This window comes from Oryctolagus cuniculus, chromosome 11 (assembly GCF_964237555.1).
Source record: "Oryctolagus cuniculus chromosome 11, mOryCun1.1, whole genome shotgun sequence".
NCBI classification, from domain to species: Eukaryota; Metazoa; Chordata; class Mammalia; order Lagomorpha; family Leporidae; genus Oryctolagus; species Oryctolagus cuniculus.
In genome coordinates, this window is record NC_091442.1 from 115,550,790 (window position 1) to 115,577,313 (window position 26,524).

The following is a 26,524-nucleotide window of genomic DNA, read 5'->3' on the forward strand; positions in this document are numbered from 1 at the left end:
TCTCAGCCGGGCCGTTCTAGGACCCTGGAAGGCCCCAGACCAGGCCTGGGGTGGCAGGGGAACATGGTGGGGGCTGCTGTGTCGCAAATGCGGATCCTCCAACTGCTCTACTTTACGTCTCCCGGTTGGGGGCTGCCTCCCCCTCCCCCCAGCCGGAGCCTCGCAGGTGCCCTGGGCATCCGGACACCCATCCGGGTCCGAGGGAGAGGGGTGGGACAGGCGGGATTCCAGACTCACCCCTCCCCCCACAGGTGTGCAGGGCGGAGAACCCCAGGCCGGGTTTGGGCCAAGCGACTGTCATAGCCCTCCCCACAGCCAGTCCCACCCCTGCCGCTGGATGCTCGAGGACCTGTCGGAGCCCATCCTCTGTGGCCAGCAGGGAGAGGCACAGACCCGTCGCCCGGGGTGCCCCATGCCGCAGCACGCCCACGACAGCCTGCGCATGCGCGCGCGAGTGCCCGCACCCCCGCCCTCCCCGAGGGGTTAATTGTCACTCACGACACCACGACGGCAACACAGACCTCCGGCCCCAGCATTTTGTTTTGTTTTGTGGTTATTTTTTTTACAACTTTAAATATGGAATATAAATAAATTTTACATTTAAAAAATAAAAGGAAGGCCCCCAAAAATATAATCACCGACTTTACAAACTGAAGGAAGTAGATGGGGGTGGGTGGGGCAAAGTGCTGCCAGGAGGTGGGAGGGGAGGTGGGAGCACAGACCCCGCCCCTAGGGGGCCCTGGGGCCCCTCCCTTTTCTCCCCCCTCCCGAGGGGGCGCTGGAAGGGGTTGAAGAAGGGGGAGAGTGCAAGCAGGAGGGGCGGGAGAGGGGGGCTGCCCCCTCCCAGACGCCCCCCCTGGGTTTCTCACGCCTGCCCAGAAGGGGGCGAGATGGACAGGTGCTTCCTCCCTGGCCCCGCCCATGGGCTCCCTCCTGTCTGACCACCCCCAGCCACAGACCCCGGGAGCCCGCGTGAATTAGGAGCACGAAGCTTTTCCTCAGCTGCTTTACCCACGTCTGCCAGAAACCATCCTAACAGATGCGCACGCGGCCACGTCCACGGTGCGCACCGCGCTGCCTGCCTACAGCGCCTGGTGCAGCGCGCTCCCTGTACAGCCTCACACAGCCGTCTTGCTTGGGTTGGAACACGGTGCGCGGGGGCCCTGCTGCCCTGGCCCCTGGGAGGAGTGACCGGGGTCACCTGGAGCCTCGGTAAGGGGGTCCCGGAGCCCCTCAGTGGAGCGGGGTGGGGGCAGGGCAGAAGAAGACGCAAGGTTCAGGAAGACAGGTGAACGGAGACAGAGGAGAAGCGGGGGTGGGGGCGGGGCTGGGGGAGGAGGCAGGGGTGCCCAGGTCGCATCGGCGTCCACCCCAGGGCAGGCTTCATCTCTAGCCTACTGAGAGGGCGCTCGGCCGCGGGGGCTCTGCACAAGCTCCCGGAGGGGCCCGACTGGCGAGGACCTCTCCCGTGTGACGCGAAGAGAAGCTGCCCAAGGGGCCGGGCGCGGCCATCCCGCAGTCTGCGCAGCCTGGCCCGCGGAGCAGGAGGCCCCCGCCTGCCTGGAGGGGTCCCTCAGAGCTGGCCAGGGGTCCAGGAGCCAAACAGGAGACGGGCGCGCCTGCCCCATCCGTCTCGCGCGCGCTCAGCCCAGATCCTCGAGGAGGCAGCCACACCGCCGGGGCTCGGCCCTGCTTCCTTCTCGCTGCGGCGGAGGCCGGCTGGGGGGCGGACGGACACGTGCGGGGCAGGAGAAGCACCATGGCCGTCCGAATCAGGCATCGAGACAGACGGACGAGGGGGACATTATCACTCCAAGGACCCCATGGGGGCAATACAGCAAATACCATATTAAATTACCCTGTAGGCCAAGCAGAGGGACAGGGGGTCGGACACAGCCCAGCATGCACCCCAGCCCGCGCGGGGGCGGGGAGGATCCCCCCACTCCCTCAGGGCAGCTGAGACCGCTGGGCTGGGGTCTCCCAAGCCCCCCACGCCGCTGCCCCTCGGAAGGACTCAGCGGCTGCCGGGGTGGAGGCACCAGGGTGAGAAGCTGGGTTTGGGGGCCGGGCCCGCTGGCCGCCCTCACCTGCCCACTCTCCTGCGATGCCCCTAGGCCCCGAGGGTCTCCTTGAGCGCCTTCTTGTCCGGCGTGTGCTTGAACTTGTGGTGCTTGCGCTTGGGCGGCCGGCGGACACGCACCGTCCGGATGGCCACTCGGGTCTGGGGTGCCTTGGCTGCGGGAGAGAGAAGAGCTTGTGAACGGGGCGGGGCAGGGGAGGGGCCCAGACTGAGCTGGGCACGTGGTGGCGCCTGGAGCCGCTGTGTGTGCCTTGAAGACAACCACTGCACGGGCTGTGCCTCAGTTTCCCCATCTGTGAAATGGGTTGTGTGGCCACCTGCCGGCACCCTGCCCGGCACACAGGGCAGCAGAGTGAAGACAGCTTCAGATGCTTCGCCCTTAGCCACCACCTGGACTCGGGTCAGCTGGACCCTAGGAGGGCAGAGGCAATGCCAGGGCCGGTGCTGGGGGGGCGTCAGCAGGGAGGAAAGAGGTTGGGCTGAGTTGTGTCCCCCTTAGGCCACCATCTGGCCACCACCGCCAGAGATTGGGATTTGAACCCAGGGACCTGCGCTCCGAGCTCACGCTTCCGTCACTGGGTGCAGGACTGGTGCCGCTGAGCCTTGGTCAAGGTCAAGGTCAGCTCCTACTCATTCTCTCCCTTCTGGGCTCCAGGGGCCACTTTCGCACCGGAAGCCAGGTCTGCCCGGCTCCAGGCCGGCTGCTTCCTGGGAGGCTTGGGAGCTGTCCCCAGCCTGCTGGGGCTCATGGGGGCTGACGGCTTTTCTCCCATCTCATAGGGGTCACGGTCTTATCTCCCATCTCATAGGGGTCCTGGTCACACATTTCCTAGTAGTGCAGGGCTGGAGTGGGTATCAAGTGCCCCCAGGAGAGGAGGCCCGGGAGCTTCAGCCCAGAGCTTCAACAGGACGCTGGCTGGGCAAAGGCCAAGCTCCAGGTGGCGGCACAGGCTGAGATCGGAGCCTGGTGTGTGTGGGCAGGTCTGCCGCAGAGCCCCGGCAAGCGGGCGCCTGCACAGGGACGGTGGCGGCCACGTGCCCGCATGGCCAGGCTGCCTGGTGCACGGCAGGTGTCCCGAGGCTCTTGGAGAGCACCTAGTGTGAAAGAATGCGGCGTGGATTCCCGGCTTCATGTTCCAAAATAAACTAATCTCTTCATTCCACCTTTCCACTGATTAGTTTTTTCCAGTTTAAGAGGCAGAGAGACAGAGCCAGAGTCCATCCACTGGTTCCCTCCCGGAGGAGGCCGGGCCTGGGCCAGGGCCAGGGGCAGAGCCAGGAGCTCCGAACACGGGCCGGGTCTCCCACAGCCGGCAGGGACCCGGCCAGTGGAGCATCCCCACTGCCTCCTGGGGTCGGCACTACAGGAAACCGAGGCGGGAGCCAGTGTCAGGTACAGAACCCGGGTACTCCGAGGGGGAGGCTCCACCCAGAGCCAGGGCGCAGCCCCAAGAACGAGACCGAGAGGCCAGCAGGGCGCCCGGCCACAGAAAGCACCCCGGAAGCTTGGCAACGGAAAGTTCCGGAAAGCGAAGCTGCCACTTGGCTGGGTTTGTCTGTAATCCCCGTGTGATCATCTCAACCCAGCGATCCGAGCGGCCCCCGAGGGGAGAGAGGAACAGGCCCGGCTCAGAGGACCCACGACGGGGAGACCTGCGTCCTGGGCTCGGCGCTGCCCGTGCAGCCTCCGGGAGCCCCGCGGCTTCTCTGCTCCAGCCGCACTGCGAACACTACGGACAGGCTGGCTTTGCAGGGTCGGCTCTCGGGTCCACCCCAGCGCTAAAACCTTACAGTCCTTTTACAGAGACAAGGCAGGGGATGCACCAGCAAGACAGGAGGGCACCCCCCCAGGCGAAGGCGACTCCAGAGCTAAGAGAAGGGGCTCAGCTTGTGCAGAGCTGGGAGAAGGGCTGGTCACCTGTGCAAAGGCCCTGAGGCAGAAATGTACTCAGCCCCCGGGGCGGCCAGCCCTGCTGGGGTGGTGTGAGTGAGGGGACTGGCTGGTGGCAGGGCCACAGGGCCAGCTGATGGCTGTGAGCTCACTTAGGGCTTCCCAGCCACAGAGGAACCTGGCTCAGCCAGGGGCTTGGGACCAGACTTCCTGCCGCAGGGGTAGGAGGCCGTGGGCTGAGAGTGCAGAGGAAGACCCCAGAGAGGCGCTTACCTCGCTGCTCCTGGGACCCCCCGGGGCTCCGGGCCGCGGGCCGCACGCCTGCCACCGTCTCACACTTGCACGCCAGGTGGTCCTCCAGGGTCACCGTGGCCTTCTTGAAGGTGGGCTTCTTGCGCACAATCTCGATCTTTCTCACCTGGAGAGCAGAGCCCATAATGCGCCCCTGGAACAGCCGCCGGTGCAGGAGCCCACGGCACGCCCGCCCACCCGCACGCACGCACGCCTCCCAGCCTCCCGGCCTCCATGTTTTCCTCGAGAGCAGCCGGAGGCCCGGGCAGCAGCGCGACCTTGCCCTCTGCCCTTCTCAGAGGTTTTCCATCAAAACAAGCCCTCCAACGTGGCCTCCCGCTCGGCCCGGCCCCTGCGGCTGCCCCCAGAGCGGGAGAAAGGCATTTCCGGGTTGGGCTGCGGGGCTGTGGTGTTCCCATTCCTGGAGCGCCAGCCAAGGTCAGGGGCTTTGGCAGAGGCGGGAGATGGTTGTCTGGAAGGAAGCAGGGGGAGGGGAGGCCGGGCTTCATCCAGGGGGAGGCGGGAAGGGGGTCAGCTGTCGGTGTCCGTGTGCAGGGTTGGAGGCTCCGGGCACAGGAGGTTCCACGACAGAGGGAGGATAGAGTGACATCTGGGCGTGGGGAAGGCGGGCTGGGCAGCCAGGCGCCGCTGGCCAAGGTGGCGGGAGGGGGCGTGGCCGAGCAGGCAGGGCCCACGGGGGCGTGGCCGGTGGAGAGGGGCAGAGACAGCAAGGCTCCTGTGGCCCTGCCCAGCCCAGCCTGAGACCAGGAGCTCCTGGGACAGCACCTAGCAGGATGCATGGACACGCCCTCCCTGGGGAAGAGGCAGGCCGCACTGTGCCCCTACACCCTCCTCGTTAAAGACCCAGCTCGTCCGAGGCAGGGAGGGGAGCGGGTGTCAGCTTATGAGAGAGCAGAGAGCGGCGGGAGACTCTGCAGCTGCCTAGAATATCCTGTGAGAGCTGCACCTGCCCCGCCCCGCCCCGCCCCGCCCGCGAGCGAGTGGGGGCTGCACACCTGCACGGGCCGCAGCTGCACCTGGGTGGGCCGGCACTGCACGTGCCGGTTGTTGCAGCAGCCGGAGCAGCGCTGCACCTCCACGCAGGGCGGCCACACCAGGAAGTTGGCGTTGGTGCGGTCGATGAGGCGCCGGGAGATCTCAAAGACCTCGGTGCGCGTCTTGCACTCGGCGATCACGGCCGGCTCAGCGGCGGCTGTGGGGGAGCCTGGAAGGGGAGGAGCCTCAGTCGGGAACCTGGTGGAGGGGCCCCCACCCCGCGCGTGCCCCGGACACAGCTCTTTCTCAGAAACGCCTGCCCCTCGCCCACTTCCCTTCAACCCCGGGGTGGAGACCAAGTCCTGGCTGTTCTCAGCCACAGGACTTGGGCAGGCAGCTGAATGCTCCAAGCCTCAGTTTCCCCATCTGCAAAATGGGACGGTGAGACCCACCCACCCCCCCCAGAAGCATGGCGGGGGTCAGGGGATGGTTCTGAGGGTGTGCACCCACCCTGGGTGAGCAGGTGGAGGAGGGCCCGCTTCCCCGCCGGGCTGCTCTGGGGCCTGGCGAGCTAGACTCCTCCTGCACAGGGCTAGGAGGCGGCTCCGGGCTCTGCCCTCGGCCAGCAGGGGCACGGGATTCACATGGGAAGAGCGGGCCGGGGCCTCCCAGCTGTGTGACCTTGCCTGCCTCTCTACCCTCTCTGGGCCCCAGTTTCCAATTCTGCAAAATGGGGTTAATAACGCCGACCTCCAGGGTTCAAGTATGGAACCAGTGAGCCCTCAGGCACCAAATTTAGCAAATGCAGAGCTACGCTGGGGGGTTAGGGTGACTCAGCTCCCCTGGGCAGGGCACGGAGGGGGTCACTCTCCCAGCTCAGCCCAGCCCTAAGTGGGAGCAGGAGCATGCAGGGCCCTCTTCCTGGCCTTACCCAGGCTCCTCCTGCCGCGGGACAAGCCGTCCGGCTCTCCTCCCGAGTGGGACCGGGTCACGTTCAGGTCCAGCTCAGCACTATCTTCGTCTGCAAGACGAGGCGCCGTCAGACCCGTGCTGATGGTGGCGGGCAGGAGGGGACCCCTGGCCGAGAACGGCTCCCCGCCAGCGGCCGGGGTCCTCCAAGCGGGCTCAGGCGGGTGGGAGGCTGATGGCCACCCCGGAGCCCCCACCATGAGTGCTTTGGCCACATTTTTGGCCAGGACCCAGGTCAGCAGTTAAAAATACTTGACCCCCTTTGCCACTGTGGCGAACCCGAGCTCGGCCTCCAAGGCGGGGCGGGGACCCAGGGCCTCGGGCGGCTTCCAGTGCCCTCCGCCCAGCGTTCCCACAGGAAGTGCCGAATGCAGAACTTCCCAGAATCCCCGGGGGGACCCTCCGGAGCCCCGGACAATGGCCCTGCTGGGCCAGAGAGAGGGCGGGCATGCGAGGGCCGGGCCGGGCGCTGAGCCGGTGGAGGGGAGGCGTGGGGAGCGGGGCCGAGCCCTGCCCTGCCTGCTGCCCCGCATCCAGCGGCTGCCGCACTCTCTCCACCCTCTTCCTGGACCTTTAGCCCTAAGCTGGACGCATCCGCCTCGGGCCACAGATGACTGTGCCCTGCCCAACCTCGCACTGTCACCTGGGTGCCACCCGCACTCCTGCGAGACACTGACCCTCCCCAGAGCCAGCGGCCAGGGCTGAAGGGAGGAGGAGGAGGGGGAGGAGGCCAGCGCTGGCGCTGAGTTGTGGACGGGCCTCTCTGGCTCTCCCCTGGGCTGAGAGGTGTTGGGGACAAGCTCGTGCCACCTGCACACGGGGCTCTCACTCTCGCCCCGGCAGAGGCAAAGACTCCTGCTGGCTGTGGCCGTCGCCAGGGCCCCGGGGACCCTGCTCGGAGGGGACTGTCAGTGGGAGGCTGGTCCATGACTGTCCAGCCCCAGCCTGCACGCCAGCGTGTCTGTCTGTCCCTCTCCCTGCCGTCTCTGGAATGTCCCTGGGTGGCGGGGGGGGGGGGGGGAGGGACGTGCTTTGTGGAAAGGTTAAGTTGATTAGGAAAAAATAGCCACGTGGCTGCCTCGAAACAGGCCGGCTATTGAGAACCTCATCTGCAGGGCTCCGACCCCACCAGGGGTGTGGAGGGGCCGGCGGCCGCGGGCAGGGCCGGGGCCTGGGGAGAAACAGCAGAAAGGCTAAATGTGGACGTTGCCATTGTGTGGTCAGCCGGGCACGGGGCGGGGGCTCTGGCAGCCCTCGGTGGGGGCCCAGCAAACAATAGGTGGGCCCGGCCGGGCGTCTTCACCACCCCCCAGTCCAGGCGGGGTTGAAAGGGCCGGGGAATGCTTCTGAGAGGGAGCCAGGGGCCCAGGGGCAGAGGAAACAAAGGCAGGAAAAGCTGTTCCCCCACAGATAGTGTCTGGGCAAGGGTTACAAAGTGACACAGAGACAGAACCCCGAGGGAAGGGGGCCTGCGGGTGCAGGGGGGCCGCCCGAGCAGGCCAGAGGTTACAGGCGAATGGCATGCACTCGGAAGACAGCGCGCATGAACCCAGCCCCAGCCCTGCCAGCCCTGCCACGTGTGTGCCACCCAGCACGTGCCCTCTCACTGGGCACGCCCTCGGGCTTGGCCAGGGCGGCCGGCTGGCCTAGGCCAGGTGTCCCCGAGAGACCTCACAGGCCGGGCCCTGGGCCAGAAGAGCAGGGAGATGGCTCCCCCGCACCCCACACCCTGGCCACACCTGGAGAGGCTCTGAGCACACGCCCGGGGCACCTGCTCCCCGCCCCGCCCCTGTACCCAGACAGCGCCACGCATGGCTGTTTCTCCTGCCACACCCACAGCCCAGGTACCCACCAGCCTGCGGACAGGCAGGTCCCGCCCAGGGTGGGTGTGGCCGGCCTGCGAGGGCTGCCCTGGGCCCCTAGTTCTTGGCACCTTAGGGAAAAGGGCCAGAGTGCGGGGCACGGATTCAATTTACCTCCCGGGTCTCCGTGCAGCAGGCGCTGGAGGTCCTCGAAGGAGCGGATGGAGTGGCCACTCAGCATCTCGTAGAGCTCTTCAGGAATGGGGTCCCCCTGCCAGGCAGACAGCGCGGCTGAGTGGCGGGAGGCGGGGCTGCCCGCCGGGGCCTCCTCCAGTGCACCTCCCACTGCCCCCCCAGGCATCCGAAAACGCACAGCTGGGACAGGCGGCATCCGGGGCCAGAACCCTGAGACCCAGCTGGGCTGCTGCGCCCCAACCCTCAAACAGGGACCCCAGCTCGCCTGTCTCCCCCATCAGACTTCGGGCTCCACCAATCGGATTTTTCTCCGCTTCTCTGCCCTGCCCCGCCTCCCTCTCCACCCCGCACCCATCAACGCTCGCACAGAAACCCGTTTCACAGACGAGAAAACAGAGGCCTCGGTGGGGGCCGTCCTCTGCCCAAGTTCTGCAGCCTCGCAGCGGGGGCAGAAGCTGCATTCAAACCCAAGGCTTTGCGCTCCCAGCCGGCCGGTGCACGCGTGCTTCCCAGCTGGGTGCGCGGCGGCAGCCACGTGTACCGGGTGTATCTGCTCCTCTCCCACGAAAGAGGGAATCCTTAGACACCGCCAGGAAACCTGAACACTGACCCCGTCCCTTGCTCCACCGAACCCTATTTTTAGAGCCGCTCTGGCCGGCTACCAAACACACTTGAAACCTAATAAGCGCTTCAGCAGGCCTCACCCGGAGCCGGCTTCCTCCACGCGAATCACGGGTCCCACAGCCACACGAGAGCAGCCTGGCCCACAGGCCCACAGCCCCGCAGCGCGGAAGCCAGGGGCCCCGAGACAGACAGGAGGGCAAGCAAGAGACGGAGAGGGGATGTGAGACGCCACGCGTGGGAATGCACACACGTGCAGAGCTGCACGGCGGGCACGGGCGGGGGCCCCAGAGAAGGCATCAGAACGTGGGGCTTCTGGCTGTGGAATCTGGGGCTCGGCCACCCCGTGCCTCAGTCTCCCTGGAGTGAGAGGGGAAGAAGTCGTGTCTCACTTGGTTCACAAACAAGGAACGGTGTCTGGGACCTGGGCAGGGCTGCCCAGGAGGGGGCGCTGGCCTCGCCCTGCCTGAGTAAGTGTGTGTGTTTGGGGGAGTCGTTGGCCCCCTGGCAGTGCTGGGGCGCTCTCCCCAAAAGCTGTCTCCTCGACACTTGTCATGGTGACCCGGAGCACCTACTCCAGGGGTCCGGCCGGGTCCGGCTCTGGCCGCCCCTGTCAACTGGGAGCTGGAAGCCCTCAGGGAGGTGGGCGTGCCCACTGGGGAGCCAATCCCTTGATACCTCTGTGCCTCAGTTTCTCTGCTGGGTCCTGAAGCCAATGGCCTCCCCCCGGTGTCTCAGGGCTGCGGGGAGGCTGGAGGGGGGAACGGCTGAGCGAGGCGTCACCACACACACTCCTCCCTCATGTCCCACCCCCTGCCACCTCCAAGCAGGTTCACTGCTCCAACCCAGAACAGTGACTGTGCCCAAAGGTTGACAAAGGACCCACCCCAGAGCACAGCCAGCCAGGGACACCTGGCGGACCTCAGGCTGGTCACTGCCCTTCTCGGACCCTGGCTCGCCTGTGAATCGAAGGGGTGGAAAACCCTCCAGTCCACGCTGGTCCTGCCTCGCGGGTGGGAGAGGGGGCAGAGCCAGGCCAGAGCAAGGGTGCCCGCCAGGCCTCGCTCGCAGAAGAGGAACAGGAAGTGTCTGTGAGGCCCTCCCGGGGGAGGTGCTCAGCTCCTTGCCCCTGCAGGCGTCCACAGTGGCAGGGGAGGCCCAGCATGCCCACCCAGGCCCACAACACAAAGGAGGTGACGCCTGCAGGAACAAACTGAGACGCTGCGGGGCCGAGTGGGGAGGAGCAAGCCCAGGAGAGAGACCGCGGAGGAGCGAGATGCAAACAGGAGGTGCTCAATAAATGCTGCAGAATGCACAAGGACTCGACTGCTCCCTAGGGCCCCCTCTATTATGATTCTCCCACCGCCTCCATCGTGAAGGCCACCAGGGATACTCTTCCCTTAACCCAGGAAACTAGCCCCAAGTCCGTTTTTTTTTTTTTTTTTTTTTTTGACAGGCAGAGTGGACAGTGAGAGAGAGAGACAGAGAGAAAGGTCTTCCTTTGCCGTTGTTCACCCTCCAATGGCCGCCGCGGCCGGCGCGCTGCGGCCGGCGCACCGCGCTGATCCGATGGCAGGAGCCAGGAGCCAGGTGCTTTTCCTGGTCTCCCATGGGGTGCAGGGCCCAAGCACCTGGGCCATCCTCCACTGCACTCCCTGGCCACAGCAGAGGGCTGGCCTGGAAGAGGGACAACCGGGACAGAATCCGGCGCCCCGACCGGGACTAGAACCCGGTGTGCCGGCGCCGCAAGGCGGAGGATTAGCCCAGTGAGCCGCGGCGCCGGCCCCAAGTCCGTTTTATTCTAAGCAGGGAGCCTGCTCCTGCACACGCTGCTTGTGATTGGATAGGCGCCTTGGACTTGATAACAGTACCCAGGGGCACTATTTCATCCCATCTTAAGATGAGACAACTGAGACTAGGAAAAAGCAAACAAGAGGTCTAGCTCCAGATGACCAGTGAGCGTGTGTGCGGGGTCTCCCAGGCCCCAGGGCACCCCTGTTCTCCCAGCCACACAGAGCTGCACAGCCTCCCTGTCCTCGGCTCTGGGCGTCATTGGAGGTGTGGGGTCAGCACTTGGCGCCTGCGTGTGTCCTAGGCAGTGACACACACCACGGCCGCCCGCAATGGCTCACCACTGGCCCCAGACGCCTGGAGCCCAGAAGCCAGGGGAGCCTGGTATCACAGGGTCCCTGTTTTAGCTTGGGCTTTTAAATGGAGCTACCAAGGCTGGTGGTATGGTGTAGCCTGTTGAGCCACCGCCTGCAGTGCCAGCATCCCATATGGACGCCGGTTCGAGTCCCGGCTGCTCCACTTCCAATCCAGCTCCCTGCTAATATGCCTGGGAAAGCAGTGGAAGATGGCTTAAGTGCTTGGACCCCTGCACCCATATGGGAGACCTGGAAGAAGCTCCGGGCTTCAGCCTGGCCCAGTCCTGGCTATTTCGGCCATTTGGGGAGTGAACCAGCAGATGGAAGATCTCTCTCTCTTTCTCCCTCCCTCTCTCTCTCGCTCGCTGTAACTCTGACTTTCAAATAAATAAATCTTAAAAGAAAAAAAAATTGGCTCCCAACACCTCGCCTGGGACTAATCGGGAGGCCGCTGCCGCCCACCAAGGGGCAGAGGGCAAACAGCAGGCGCTTTGGGAGCCACCGCTGCCATCACGCTTACTCTCTCAGCAGCGGCAGCGAGCGGCACACGTGCCCAGGCCAGCAGCACAGGCCGTCTGCAGAGGGCAGCGGGCGGGGAGAGGGCGGCCTGCCCGTGGGAGGATGCTGGGCCCCAGGAAATGACACCCCAGCCCCACACCGGCACTTCCTGGGGTCGCGTGGGCTGGCAGGTCCCTTCCGGGACTGGGGGTGGGACAGCCAGCCCGCGGCCAGCATCAGGATGCCATATGCCTCGGGAGGGGGAGGCAGACTTGCAATGCCACCTGTTTGGATGAGAGGCTCGTCTGGGTGTGGGAGGGCGAGCGGCCGGGACCTCGGACACCCTGGTGCAGGGAGGTAGGGAAGAAGGGTCTGGCGCCCTGGCAAAGCTGCCCCAGATCTGAGGCCTGGGGCTCCTGGCAGGGCGAGGGCGTGGCGAGGAGGCAGCTGGGCAGAGCCAGCCTTGGGAGCCAAGGCAAACAGCGCCCTCCCCACCCCACCCCCAGCGCCAGCTGCGGGAGGCAGGAAGGGCACCGGCCAGGTGAATTACCTGCTCCCAAACAGGCTGGCAGATCAAAGGGCCCTCCCCAACCCTCCACCTGGGCCCCAGCGCACACACACAGGCAGCTCCCCACCTGGCCTGCCGCCGCCCCACAGGCACAGCCCCACTCGGGCCCACGCAACCAGGGGCGTTGTCTGGCTGGCAGCGGGAGCTGACAAGGCCTCCCAGCGCGCGCCCGCCCGCCCGCCCGCGAGTCTCGGGCCTTTTTAGACCGGAAGCCAATGCCTTTCAAGAAGGCTTCTGCACCGACCACAGAAGCCATTTAGACGGCCCAGCTTCCCCGGCCACCACTGCCCTTCCTCAGGGCTCCGGGGACCCTGCCTCCTGCTCCGTCGTCTTCCTGGGAGCCCCACCCACTGGCCTCCCTACCTCTGGCTGGAGCAGAGAAAATGTCAAAGCAGGAAGTGAGAGACTGGCCGCATGTGACAGCCCAGTGCAGTGGCTGTCACCCCCCAGGCCAGAGGCCAGGTACTTCTGCGGCTCCCGGGGACTCCGAGCTGACCCCGACGTCTCGTTTGTTTGTTTTTAAGGTGACAGAAACCGGAGAGCTGCTAGAGACACAGAGCTTTGCCAGCCCCTTTCGCTGCTGCTTCCTCCCCTCTGTCTGTCCGAGCCCAGAGAGAGACGGGGAAGGAGAGACAAGCTGGGGTCTCGAGGTGGGGGCCTCTGAGCCCTTCCCCACGGGGACCAGGACGAAAGCACACCAGCGGGGAAGGAGGCCCTAAATGCCTAAGAAACCAAGGACCAAAGAGGGCTGGCCCAGAGGGGGCATCTCAGCGGCAAGAGCCAACACCCCTCACTGCTCCTCCTAAATCCCCCCTCCCACACACGTGCACTTCCTGCCTCCACATTCTCGCACCCTGACCTTGCGCACCTGCAGGCCAGTTAGTCTCCCATCCCCCAAGTCCACCAGCAAACCAAGAGGAAGCTGGGTGGCAAAGGACCGGGGGCTCCTCCTCTCCTTCTGGGCATAGGGTGCTGAAGTCAGGGTGTCGTCTGACCGCGGGGGTCACCCTCTCGGCAGCCAGCGTGCCACAGGGGTCCCCTCTGCTTCCCAGCTCTGAGGCCTCCACCCAGGTCTCAGTCTGGGGTCACGGACAGCTCCAAGGCCCCCTCCGCCAGCAAGCCCTCCCTGAGGCCCCGCACACTGGCAACCCGGAGCGCATTCTCGGTCTGGCCCCCACGGGTATCAGTCTCGGGACCATCCCAGCACCCACCTAAGGCTTAGTCAGGGTTGGCAGAAAATTAATAAACCTTCCAAGCTGCAAAGCACCACACACAAGGGCAGAGTTTCTGTGCCGCCTCCTCCTGGTCAGATGCACGGAGGCGCAGAGTCCGCGTGGGGAGGAGCAGCAGGTTGGGGCCGAGTTGCACCTGCTAAGGGGAGGCCTGGGAGCCCCTCCTGCCTGGGAAACAGCCTCTCCAGACTGCATCAGCAAAGGGAGTCAAACACAGGGTCTCCAGTGCCGCAGGTTCAAAGAAGGGCTTCCTGGAAGTGACAAACGCTCTGGGCACTCTGGGCGCTTCAGTCACGGCACCGCCATTCGGGGCCGCATGGGGGTGGCTGGGAAAAACTGCAACCACGGAGCTTAAGGCTTGGTGGGGTCAAACGGCAGAGCAGGCAAACACCCAAAAACAACAACCACCAAAAAAAGCGCGCTGTGGAGCGGAGACCGATGGCTGCAGGCGGCGGCCACGGCGAGCCCACCTGTTGCGCAGGGCGGGCCCGGTGCCGGGTGCACAGGGCCTTGCGTGCCTGTGTACGTGCGTGGGTGTGCGCGCACGTGTGCTCGGGGCGCGTGTGCTGGGGCCGTGCGTGCGTTTTGGGTGCGGTGCGCGCGCGTGTGGCCCGCGTGTGCACGGGCGTGGCGGCGGCGGGCGCGCGACCTGGCCGCGGTAGTGCGTGCCCGTCGCTCGGCGCGCCCGCCTGCCGGAGCGCAGCATCGCCTCCGGCCAGGAGTGTGCATGCGTGGGGTGAGTGAGCGAGTCGGGGGGCCGGGCGGGGTGGGCTGCGGCGAGCAGCCGCGGGGCGCCGCCGTTCCCAGGACGCCCTGGCACCGGGCCCAGCCCCCAGGTCCCGCGGCGAAGCGAGGCGGCAGCTGGGGCCGGCCGGCGCCCCCCTCCCCAACAGCTGGCCGCGGCCCGGGGGGCTGCGGGAGAGGCGGGGAGGGGGTGTCGGGAGGGGCCTGCAGGCGGCCAGGCCGAGTCCCGCGTCCTCCTTCCCGGGTGCGGGCCGCGGGGGGCGGCCGCGGAAGGGCGGGGCCCCCGGGCGGGCGGCCGGCGGCCCTCGAGGAGCCCCGAGAACAAAAGGAGACGGCTCCTCCGTGGTCAAAACAACCTGCGCTGGCGGCGGCCCAAGGCCCGGCCGCGGCCTCGGAGCCCTCCGCCTTAACCCCTTCGCCGCCGCTGCCGCCGCCTCCCTGCGCCTCTCGGGAGGCCCGCGCGGCCGGTCCTCCCCCGCAGCCGGCGAGGTGCGGAGGCGGGACGGGACCCCGGCCCGCCGCGCGGCCCGCCGCCCCTCCCGCTCCACCTCGAGCCTGCAGCCTGCCCCGCCCCCTTTCCCACCTGGATTCGGGGCAGACTTGCCAACTCACGGCTACGTGAGCCTGGGGGAGGGGGTGGGGGCGGGGGCCGATCCGACCGGCGGCTCGCGCAGACGTGCGTACACCCCCTCCCCTGCAGCCAGGCTTCTGCGGGCGGCGCGCTCCGCACCCTGCCTGCGGGGGAGAGAGGTGCTTCCTCTGGCAGGGCGCGGGCGCAGGTATGGCGGGGCCTCAGGCACGCGCCGCCCCGGGGCTGGATTCCTTGAGCGTCCCCGGTCCTTCCCCTACCCGCAGCGCCCCAGTGCCCCGAACCTACTCGTGTCTGTCTGTCTCTCCGGTCCCCGTCACCCAGGACACAACCCTCTCCGCCGGGACGGAGCTCTGGGGCCAAGCATGCCCTGCGCCTGCCTGCGGACGCCCACCCTGACCCAGAGCTGGGGCCAGGGCGGGACCCGAACCCTCGCCCAGGGGCGGCTGGACGCCACGGGGGGCGCTAGCTCGCGCCTCCTGGGCCGGCCGGGTGCCGGTCCGAGCCGAAGCGAGGCTGAGGCCCAAGTGGCTGGGAAGGGCGCGCAGCCTTCCGCACCCCTCGGCGGCACCCCACCCCTCTCCCCTCGGCGGGCGAGGGCTCGCTTGCAGGAACCTGAGCGGTGGGGCGGGGTGGGGGTGGGGCACGGCCACACACACCCTCCCCAGGCGCCCTAAGGCGCAGGGTCTACGCCCGTGGGAAAGAAAGCCGCCCTTGCGCCCTTCGCCTTGGAGCCCGGCACCTCCAGACCTGCGGCCCCAGCCCTCCGAGGTCAGCGGGCTCGCCCTGCTGCTAGGGTCCAAAGTTCACTGCAGGGAGGGGAGGGGCGGCCAGGAGTGGGGGTGGGGGCAATGAATGGAGAGAACCAGCCGCAGCTGCCGTCGCAACTCACCTCGGCGCTGGCCAGACGCAGGTAGCAGCAGAGAGACAGAAAGAGCGCCCAGCAGCGATTCATGCCGACTCCCGGCCCGGCCCCGCGGGGCCCCGGACGCGTAGACCGAGCGCGCCGCCCCCGCGGCCAGGGTTGGGGGCTGGGGAGGGGGGTGGGCTCGGCTCCCGTCCGCGGCGATCAGGCGCTCAGGCCGCTGCAGCCGCCGCCGCCGCTCACCCGCATGGCCCCCGGGCTCCGTCGCTGGGGGGCTGGGGAGGACCTGGGCGCGGGACCTGGGTCCGAGGCCGCTACCTGGGCGGATCCCGAGCCCGCGCGAGCATCCACGGCCGGGGGGCTGCGTCGCGATCCGAGCCGAGGCGTCTAGCCGTGTGGGGGCGCCCCGGGGACTCCAACCTCCTAGAGAAGGAACGCGGCACTCGATGGTTCGTCTTCCCTCGCCGGCTACAGGCGTTTTCCTCTGCCCGCCGGCCTAGCTTTTTTGCAACATCTTCTGGAGAGGTCGCCCAAATCGGAAAGCGCAGGGCCCGGCACCTCAAAGCCCGAGTCTCCCCGAAAAAACTTTTTCCAAAGTTGGCTTTGCAGCGGCGGCCGGAGCACCCAGGCCGGGAGAGGTGCAAACTCCCGCCCGGGCCGGGGCGGGGAGGGGGGGAGGGGGGGCGGGAGCGTGTGCGCCCTGGCGCGGGGCCCGGGCGGCGGGCACGGCGGCAACGCGCGCGCGGCGTGCCCGCTGCGCGCTCGGCGCGGCCCGGTCGACAGGTGGACGCGGCGCGAGTCCGTCGGTCCGTGTGCCCGCCGGCTGCCTGCTCCCGGCTCCGGGCGTCCTCTGCGTGCGAGCTGCGGCTGCTCCGGCTTCTCTTTACAACGAGGCTGGAAGGTGGGCCCTTTTTTTTTCTTTTTTTTTTTTCTCCTTTTTGCGCGCCTGTGTGCCGGTGTGGGCGCAAAATCCCTCTACCTCGGAGGGGAAAGATGGGCGCTGGCGGCCGGAGGGGAGCCCTCGGGGAGGCGGCGGGGAGGCAGGCGGGCGCTCCCGGCTGCAGGAGAAGTTGCCACCCTTTCAGCTGTTCCGGCCTTTATAGAGGAGAAGAGTGCGAGAGGTGGGTGGAGACAGCCTTTCCTCTTCTGGCCGGGAGTCAGCGCGGCGAGGGGGGGCGGGAGCTCGGGAGGGCCTGGGGCGCGGCCGGGCTCGCGGGGGTCTCCGAGAGAGCGGGAGCCCCTCCGCCCTTGACTCTGGCCCCCGGACAGAACTAGGGGAGCCCACGCGCCCCGCCCCTCGGGCTGGCCACCAAGGACAGGTTAGGGACCCACGTGGTTGTTGGGGGTGGGATGTCTCCAGGGCCAGGGCCAGGAGTCGAAGCCCCCGCCCCGCCTAAGGACTAGCGGTTGGCACGCCGGCGGCGCAGGCGTGCTGGCCGCACGGGACTCCAGCTCCGTGGCTTGTGGCTTGCCTTCAGAGACCCTCCCCTGGGTCCCAGGCTGGGTCACCTTGGACCAGTCACTTCCCTCCTGTGCTCAAAGTGGCGGCGGCGGGGGTGGGGGCGGATAGGCTTGTTGTGAGGATTAAATGCTGGAAAGGGCAAAAAAACAGCCAGCCAGGAGGCAGCCACAAGGTGAACACACCAACGCCGCGGCAGCCAGCACCATTCAGCTGCAGGCTGGGCCTCTGTTCCCTCCTCCCAGCTGGTTGCCTGGCACACGAGCGGCCGTGCCAGCGTTGGCTGCATCCGAGTGTGTTGAACTGCAAAGTCACACAAACCCCCACACGCCTGCAGCATCCCGCGGGACCGCCATCCCGCGCCTCCTGTCACCCTGTGTACCACCTCCCTCGGCTCCCCGGGGTGCCCGGCCGGGGGGCCCATGCGCCCACACCAGCATGCACGCAGTTAACGCCTCCCGCCCCCAGCTTGGGGAGCTGCTATGTCCCTGCCTTCGCAGCCACACTGTCACAGTCACGGAGTCACACGCGCACACGCCGAGCCCAGCACCCACCGCGGGGCCCGCAGGCTCACTGCGCCCTGCTGTCTCGTGACGCCAGGGCACCTCTAGGTTGTCTGCTGCTGCTGTCTCTGTCTGCCATCTGTACCCAAACATTGCCTCTTTGGGGTGGCAGCCAGCGCCTCACACGTGCACGGCCTGTCTCTTCGTGAGCCGCTTTCTTGGGACCGGAGGAGGGCAGGCACCCACCCCGGAGCCACACGGGTGTCACGGTGGCCGAGACGCAGCCTGGGGCAGGTCGCTGTGGTGGTTCCCAGCCTGGAGTGGCCACTTAGCTGAGCAGGTGTCCTGGGCCGGCTGTTTAACCTGGGAGGACCCCGATTTCCTCCCGTGTAATCCGAGACGCTTATATAATGGGAGGGATGGCGGAGACGCCAGGGGCCGCTTGGCGGGACGGGGAGTGTTGGTCCCCTGGGGTTGCGTGGTGGAGTCCCACGTGAGAACCGACAGGTGCAGCTTGCCACACCTCGACACACGTTGTCCACGAATGGTTTGGCCGCCTCGTGGAGGGGTCGGCGGCTCCCGTGAGATCACGCGTGCAGGGGTCCCGTGCAGGAACTGGGACAAGGCTGTCAACGCAGCTTCGCGGCGCTCGCCAGGGGCCAGGCACTGCTGCAGGCACACGAGCAAACCAGCCGTGGGGCTCGGAGAGGCCCGTGGCTCGGCCGGACAGAGGCAGGAGGGCAAGGAAGGTGAGTGGGAGGATGGGCGGCCAGCTCCCGAAGCACTGGGTTCGAAGACTTTGAGACGGAAGCCGGTCCACCAGCCAGCTGAGCGACCTTGACCTCCTGCGTCCTTACCTGAAAGTGGCACCAGAGTGGCTGCCGTTGTTAGCACCGAGCCGTGGCGGCCTCACAGCTCCTGTGAGATAGGGGGCTGCTGTCTCCTGGTGGGGAGTGGGAGCGCAGGGGTCACGCGGCCGGGACTCGAACCCAAGCAGTGCAGCCACAGAGCCCACGTGCCGTGCTCTTGCCCGGCAGGATGACCACGAGGCCACATTGTGGGCCTTGAACACATCCATGGGAAAATGCCGTGCGGCTGAGCATCTGTCCTCGGCCTCAGGGGTGCACAGCAGGGGTGCTGCCTGGAGGAAGGGACCCCAGCCTGCTGCTCAGACATGTCCTACGGCCTTGAGTGATGCAGACACACAAATCGTTGTAGTCCAGATGTGTCTGTGCACGGGCCCCTCCTCCAGGAAGCTCGCCAGGCTTGCTGCTTGCTCTGGTCTTTGCCTGGTGTATCAGCCAAGTACTAGACTGGAGTTCAGGGTGAGCAGGGGCCTCGCCCCAGCTCCCAGCGTTCAGTTGTTGCTCACTGAATGTCTGCCCATGAGTCAGTGCCTTGCCTGTGTCTGCCTGTGGGTCCCGGCGGGTACAAAGTTGCCAGGCCCTCCCTAAGGGGTGGAGGGCGGGTGCTTGTAGCATGAGGTTCTCCGATAGGACCAGGAGGGATGACGGGCTGAGAGGGGGGAGCCAGACCCCATACCCCCCAACGCCTGCTCTCCTACCCCAAGCTGGAGAACCAGTGGCCATCCTTGCCAGAGGGGGCCCGCCCAAGGCCAGGGGCTGTTGGAACTGCGCGTTCAGAGAAAGCGCCCTGACCGAGCCCCTGGCCCGGCCCTGGCTGTTGCGGCCGTGTGGGGAGTGAACCAACGGATGGAACATCTCTCTGTCTCTGCGTCTTTCAAATAAATGAAAATAAATCAAAGTCCTCTCTAAAAAAGAGTCTTCCTTCCTGAGCGTGGAGGCCGGGAAAAACCAAGGAAGGGGTTGGGGTCGATCCCCAGGCGGCCCCGCGCCATGACGCGAACCGAGGGCGCAACACCAGCTGTCCACACCTGGAGGAAGAGGAAGTGGGGCTCCAACTGGGGACGGTCCCGGGCTGTGTCCTGAGTGACTGAGACTGCGGCTGGGGCTTTACAAGGGCCAAGCCCGTGTCCACTCCCACCCCACGTAGCGCGGTCAGCTCGCCCTTGTTCCCCTGCGGTCCTGGCCCCGCCTCCCTGTGGGCGCTTCCTCACCCTCTGCCCCGCCTCCCCTCACAGCCACCCTGGAGAAAGTGTTACCACCGCATGTGCCCATTTTACAGCTCAGGAAAGTGAGGTTCAGAGAGCAGGCTTCCTGGCAGCGTCTGGGTCCAGAGACCAGCTCTGTGACCTTGAGCGAATGACTTAACCTCTCCGAGCTCAGCTGCCCACCTCATGGGGTTAAATGAGCAACTACATCTCAAGAGTCCTCAGCAGACGCCGTGGTCACTGCGACTCCAGGCTCTCGTGCACACGCACACCGTGCACGCTGGCGCACATGCACCTGTCTCAGCTCCAGGGCTGGCGAGGACCAGCGCCCCACACGCTGGGCCTCTGTGGGAGACCCCCACCCTGGCGAGGCTTGGCCACGGCAGCTGTGGGTCCCAGGGAGGCGGCCGGCCAGCGTGCCGGAGCCCACCCTGCGGCCTTGGCCTTGGCCTGTATACAAAGGCGAGGGAAGCCAGTGTTTGTTTTCCCGGGGCTCAGCAGATGCATTTTTAGCTCCCCAAGGCTCCAGACGAGGAAGAGGATGTTTGGACGGGGCTTCGAGGAGCTACCTGCCCTGGAAGGGTCTGGAAGCTGAGCGAAGCCCTCCTGGGGTGAGGCGGGGGCAGACAGGCTGGGAGACCACAAGCTAAGCCCCGCCCCCACCCTGATCCTGGAACCTTGGTCCCGCCCCCACAACAGGCTGCCCCTCACTGCCCTGTTCTTACCTGCTGGGCCAGCCTCAGAGCCAGGCCCCACCTGAGCTGGCCGCCCGGGGAGGGAGGTGGGACAGTCGCTGCCCCTTTGCGGACAAGGGAAGGGAGGCTTGCTCCCCCCACGCCAGCTGCCTCCTGCCCCTACCTGAAGGCTGGCGCAGTGCTGAGGTCGCGCTGTGGAGGGAGAAGACCCAGGGAGGCTGCTGCCCTGGCCAGCGTGGCCCAGCAGGGAGGGGGCAGTGCCAGGGTTGACCCAAGCCTGTGAGGGGAAGCCACCTCCGAATCGGAGCCACCCAGCCCCTTCCCCGTAGTGAGGCGCACAGAGCCTGTGCCAGCTGCGTGCCGAGGCCTACAGGTGGGTGTGGCGGTCAGGGGAGCCCCAAGACACACCCGGCACCCCAGATCCAAGGCCATCTGCTGCCCGCCCCCTGGGGTGTGCTAGGGGTGGGTTAGCCAGCACCTTCCACACCAGGGCGTCCTCTCTGGAGTCCAGGGAACTGGAGGGGACAGGAGGTGGGAGGGAGGGAAGGGGGGGCAGGCAGGTCGCAGGCGCACCAGCGGGCCAGCAGCAGCTATTTGTAATTGGCGGGCGTGTCAAAAGAATGTAACCAACCACAGTTTTGAAAAAGAGGTTTCATGAATATTCACGAGAGCTGAAGCTGTGTGGCTACACTGTGCCCCACAGTGCACTTGCCTGAGAACAACTGCTCTCGCCCAGGCTGTGGATGGGCAGAATGAAGCCCAGGGCAGCTTTGCCACAGTCAGCAACAAGAGGGCAGAGCTGGGATTCGAACCTGGGCAGTCTGAAGCCAGCAGCACTGCCTGGACCGCCCCGCCCGTGTGCAAACCCCGGTGCCCGGCCCTGACTGACTCTGGGCCTGCGTCTGGCTTTTCCTATGAACTGAAAACTGCTCTTTAAAACCAATGAGGTTTGGGGGCTGGTGTCGTGGCGCAGTGAGCCCACATCAGGGCGCCAGTTCGAGTCCTGGCTGCTCCACTTCCCATCCAGATCCCTACTAATTCGTCTGGGAGAGCAGAGGAGGATGGCCCAAGTACTTGGACTCCTGCCACCCACGTGGAGACCTGGATGGAGTCCTGGCTCCTGGCTTCCATCTCACCCAGCCCCAACCGTGCCAACCATTTGGGGAATGAACAAAGGAATGGAAGATTCCCCCCACCTCTTGCTCTGCCTTTCAAGAAAATAAAATGAATCTTTAAGAAGTAAAAAACATTCTGAAAATCAGGTGAGGTGGACGTCTGGCACAGCTGTGAAGTCCCATTGGGCTGCCCATGCCCCAAATCAGAGCGCCTGGGCTCCTGTCCCAGTTCCGTTTCTCTGCTTCCAGCTAAGGGCTGCCCCGGGGCCTGCAGGGGATGGCCCAGGTCCTTGGGCCCCTGCCACCTACACAGGAGTTAGGGATGGAACTTGCCCGACTTTGGGAGTGAACCAGCAATTGGAAGATCTCTGCCTGTCTGTCTCTCTTCTCTGCCTTTCAAATAAATATATTTTTAAGATTTATTTTTATTTATTTGAAAGGCAGAGTTAGAGAGAGAAAGACACAGAGAGAGATCTTCATCTGCTGGTTCATTCCCCAAATGGCCGCAACAGCTGGTACTGGGCCAGACGAAAGCCAGGAGCCAGGAGCTTCTTCCAGGGCTCCCACGCGAGTACAGGGGTCCAAGGGCTTGGGCCATCTTCCGCTGCTTTCCCAGGCCATAGCAGAGAACTGGATTGGAAGTGGGAGAGCCAGGACTCAAACCGGTGCCCATATGGGATGCCGGCACTGCAGGCGTCAGCTTTACCTGCTACGCCACAGCACCGGCCCCAAGTAAATTTTTAAAGTCAAGTGTTGTGGTCGGCGCTACGGCTCACTAGGCTAATCCTCTGTCTGCGGTGCCGGCACACCGGGTTCTAGTCCCGGTCGGGGCGCCGGATTCTGTCCTGGTTGCCCCTCTTCCAGGCCAGTTCTCTGCTGTGGCCAGGGAGTGCAGTGGAGGATGGCCCAGGTGCTTGGACCCTGCACCCCATGGGAGACCAGGAGAAGCACCTGGTTCCTGGCTTCGAATGGGTGCAGCACGCCGACCGTAGCAGCCGTTTGGAGGGTGAACCCACAGAAGGAAGACCTCTCTCTCACTGTCTAACTCTGCCCTTTCAAAAAAAAAGTTAAGTATTGTGACTTTACATAGTTTGAATTAATATGAAGGTACTTCAAAAAGTTCATGGCAAGTGGAACTAAAAGGTAAATATTTGATGCAAAAAACTTGAAATCCGTGACGAGTTTTCTCATAAAGCACACTTTCCGTGAACTTTCTCAAGCACCCTCGGGCATCGACTCCTGAACACGCAACAAGCCAGGGAGAGGAGAGCTTGCTATTCCCATCTCACGGACAAGAAAACTGAGTCCAGACCCCTGGAGGAGGGGGTCCAGGCACATTCTGATGGCGAGGAGATGGCACACACACGCATCCGTCCGGAGCCCCCTGCCCTCGTGGGTGCACAGGCCAAGGCAGGCCGGAGGGCGGCTTGGCGGGAGACAGGCAGCTGGACAAATGCCCTGCGCGGTGGTAAGAAGACAAATGGGGTGGGGGGGAGCCCTGGGGAGTGAGTAAGGGTCTGGACAGTGACCACTGAGCTAGCGACCACCGTGCCCCGCACAGATGCCCCCAGCCGCCGGCAGTCCCTGCTGAAGCCCTGGGCTGGTCATCCGGGATCCTTCCTGCCCTCCTCGCTTGACCACCTCCCGACCTTGTGTCCCTGGCCCCGCCCCTCTCTGTCTCTGCCTGTAGCTCCCCCTCCTTGGACGGTGCGCAAGGGGCTGCAAACCATGGAAGCCCGTGGGAGAGACGGTGCCCTTAGCACAGATGACAAAACTGAGGCTGGCAGAGGGGAGTGGCAGCCCTGGGGCACCTGCTGGAATGATCAGGACTTAAGTCACAAGATCCGCTGACGGGGAGGGAAGGAGAGAAGGAGAGAGCAAGCGAGAGTGAGCGCCCCCCCCCCCACTGTGAATGAGCTGCGGGCCGGGTGCGTGTGCACGTGTGACGTGGTACCAGTGCGCAGGCCCGGGAGGAAAGGAGGAAGCCAGCACCCGCCGCGGCCGGGGTGCCCGCCCCGAGCCCAGCCGGCCCCTGGGCCCCTGGGTGCAGGCGCCAGGGGCTTCCCCACCCTGAAGACCCCCACGGGGTGGAGGATGTGTCGGGGCCTCCACCCCTCATCTCCCCGTCCCTCCCTCCTCCCCAACTTCTTCCTGTTTTGATGGAAGGAAAAATTTTCAGCTTTTTCCTTCTTTGTTTTTCCAGACGGGTGACTCGCTCGGGAAAGGAATCCCCCTCCCCAAGCCACGGGGACACCTCTGCGTCCATGCCCGGGTCCAGGCCCATCCTGTTGTGCTGGGACAGCCACGGCTATTTTTGGGTGCCCTGCGGGGGCGGCACCCCAGGGGAGGGGATGTGGGGGTGCTCAGCTGCCTTCTCCCAGGCCGCGGCCCCGGGCGCCAGCCTCCCCACCCCCACGGCGTCCTCCCGGTGTTCAGGAGGGAAGGAAGGCCTGCTAAGCCGGGGTATAAATAACCCAGGTGGTTACTCAGCTCCTAAGAGCATGATAACATGACTCATGGTGTGCAATGCAGAGCGGCCACGGCCACGGCCGCCCGGGCAGGGCAGGGGCTGCGGCGAGGGGGCCGTGGCTCCGGGGCCCGTGGTGGCTGCTGGGCCAAGCTGCCGCCCCGCACGTGGCCTCAGACAATCTTCTCCCCACTCAGACCCCAGCCGCTCAACGCAGGAGCCGGGGCTTCCGGTCCCAGGCCCAGCAGGGGCCCAGGCAGAGATCCGAGCATCGCAGGGTCCGCTCCCTGCACCTGCCGCACCTCCCACGGATGCAGCAGGTCCACTGGGACTGCTGCTCCCCACCCCCATTTCCAGGGCAGGTGGCCTAAAGCTCAGTGGGACTCCTGGGGTGGGGTGGGGGCTCTGGCAGGGGCAGGGGCAGGAGGAGGAGGGTCCTGAACACAGGCCTGCTGGGCCTTCTGTCACCATGGTGGCTCTGAACTGAGGAGTCCCCACCCCACCTCTCCCACCCCGGGCTGCCTGGTTGCAGCGTGGGCACCAAAACAGGGTACCCTCCGGGACCTCTGGCCTAGCCAGTGCCGTCAGCCGGCTGCTGGCCTGGTCCCTTGGCAGGGACAGGCGGAGGTCAGAAGCCAGCCCCGGCCCCTGCCTCCTCACCAAGCCCCCAGCTTCCGACTCTGTCTGCAGTGCGCCAGGCCTGGACCCTGGGTTGCCATGGCAATGGGTGTTGGAGCCTGCGCAGGCGGAGCCTCTTCTGCCCTGGTCAGGGGGCACGGCTGGCCCGGGCTGCCAGTCAGAGCCCTGGCGGGCCCAGGTGGCCCTTGGCGACTTGGTCCCTGAGCCCGAGCCTCAAGCCAGGCAGAAAAGCATGGGGGCCATGATGGCTGCCCCGGCTGAGGGTCTGTGGCTAAGCATTTGTCCTCTGACAGCAGAGCCCCTCTGCTCGTCCCTGGGGCACCCCCTCCCCACCCTTAGCCTTAATCCAAAGGGCAGCGTCCGCCGAGCCCACCCCCAGCTGGCTGCTCTGCGCCCAGACAGCTTGGCACGGCCCAGGCCCGGCCATGCAGTGGGCAGCCTGCCCTCTGGCCCCTCGCACACAATGTGGACTCCGGGAGCATTGTCCGGCCGGGGCTGAATCAAACGCTCTAAATTTAGCCCAGCGATGCGTCCTCGGTTTCCTGCCTCACTGCCGTCCTTTCAAGGCGATGAGGTCACCCCAGAACCGCCCGGCCTGGCGGCCAAGCCCGGGGGGTTTCCAGGTCCAGGGCTGCGCTTCTGCTCTTGGGGAACGGCCCCGGGACCTCGGGGGTCATGGGGCTTCCCTCCTCGCTCCCCCACCGCAAGCTGCCGGCCCGGTGGCTGGTGCTCCTCCCTGGAAGCTTGACCCCGGGCTGAGTCCCTGGGGGAGGCCACGCAGGGCAGCAGCTGTGAACCCCCAGGGAAGAAGCCCGGTGTGGAGCCAGGGCCTTGGCCGTGTCCGCAGGAACCCGAAGTCTCATGGTCACTCATTCCAAAAGGACTCGGGGAGAGCCCGCTGAGGGCCGGGCGGGGCCAGCCAGAGCGGAGGCCGGCCGGGGGCCACCAGGGCACCAGGCAGCTGCAGACGCATGCGAACGCTGCACAGAGCAGGCGTCGGAGGAAGTGACCGTGAACCCGGGCCGCTGCAGGACACTGGCCTGAGACAGGGGTCAGGGGAGGCCTCGGTGGGGGTGACATCTGAGCCGTGTCTTGGATGACCAGAAGGAACTATTCGAAGACCTGGGTGCGGCCAGGCCGGAGCGGGGAGACTTGAGTGGTGCAGCAGGCACAGCCGTGCGGCCAGGGAGGGTGGACCGGCACCAGGAGGGAGCAGGGGCAGAGGGCAGCCCGCCCTTGGGGGGGAGAGCAGCGCTGGGCAGGGCTCGGTTTGGCTTTTAAAGATTTATTTATTTATTTGAAAGACAGACAGGAGAGGGTCAAAGAGAGACCTTCCACCTGCTGGTTCACTCCCTAAGTGGACGCAATGGCCAGGGCTGGGTGGGGCCAGGCCGAAGCCAGGAGCCAGGAGCTTCTTCCAGGTCTCCCACGTGAGTGCAGGGGCCCAAGGACTTTCCAGGTATTAGTAGGGAGCTGGATCGGAAGTGGAGCAGCTGGGACTCGAACCAGTGCCCATATGGGATGTGGGCCCTGCAGGCCTTACCCTCTACGCCACAGCCCCAGTCCCTGGGCTCAGTTTTAAAGGAGGTGCTTGCTGGCTGCTGGCTCGAGACTGGAGGGGGAGGCCAGGAAGGAAGCCAAGGTCACACCATCCTGGACCTGAGCATCTGAAACTGTTGGCTAAAGGCACCTTCAACATCTACCTGTTGCAGTTCCCTCCCGAGTCCCTGGGGCCCAAAGAGGGCGTTCGTCCACCAAGGTCACACAGCCAGTTAGCAGTGTCCCCGGAGCACCGCGGACAGCAGGTACAAGAGATGCTTTGTCACCAAAAAAGGCTGCGTCCCGGCCCAGCCCCCTCTGCCCCGAAATCTGCAGGCTGCACTCTCGCCCCTGCTCAGGCTCCCGTGGTGGAGGGTGGGGGGCCTGCCCCTGCCTGTCCCCTGCCCGGTCCCTCCCACATCCTGTGGACAGGTATTCAGCCCCCGTGCCCCCCCACATCCTCTTCAGCCACACCCCCTGCCCACACTGCTGCGCTGGACACGTCCCAGAAGCCTCTGCTCTCTTGCCCTGCCGAGAATCCGGGGGGC

General features: G+C 65.9%; 1 protein-coding gene across 2 annotated transcripts; it reads right to left on the reverse strand.

The window, feature by feature from the left end:
- Nucleotides 1-535: 535 nt before the first annotated feature.
- Nucleotides 536-17,153, reverse strand: PDGFB (platelet derived growth factor subunit B). Of its 2 annotated transcripts, none has more exons than XM_051845885.2 (7): nucleotides 15,516-17,153; nucleotides 8,204-8,300; nucleotides 6,190-6,279; nucleotides 5,279-5,487; nucleotides 4,245-4,389; nucleotides 2,088-2,235; nucleotides 536-1,859 (listed from the first exon to the last, which is right to left on the reverse strand). In XM_051845885.2, the coding sequence occupies exons 1-6, from the start codon at nucleotides 15,576-15,578 to the stop codon at nucleotides 2,111-2,113; spliced, it is 729 nt and encodes a 242-aa protein (XP_051701845.1). In that variant the 5' UTR covers nucleotides 15,579-17,153; the 3' UTR covers nucleotides 536-1,859; nucleotides 2,088-2,110. The 2 variants fall into 2 exon arrangements, with proteins under 2 accessions (XP_051701845.1, XP_051701846.1); XM_051845886.2 differs by lacking the exon at nucleotides 15,516-17,153 and adding an exon at nucleotides 14,912-15,434.
- Nucleotides 17,154-26,524: the final 9,371 nt, after the last annotated feature.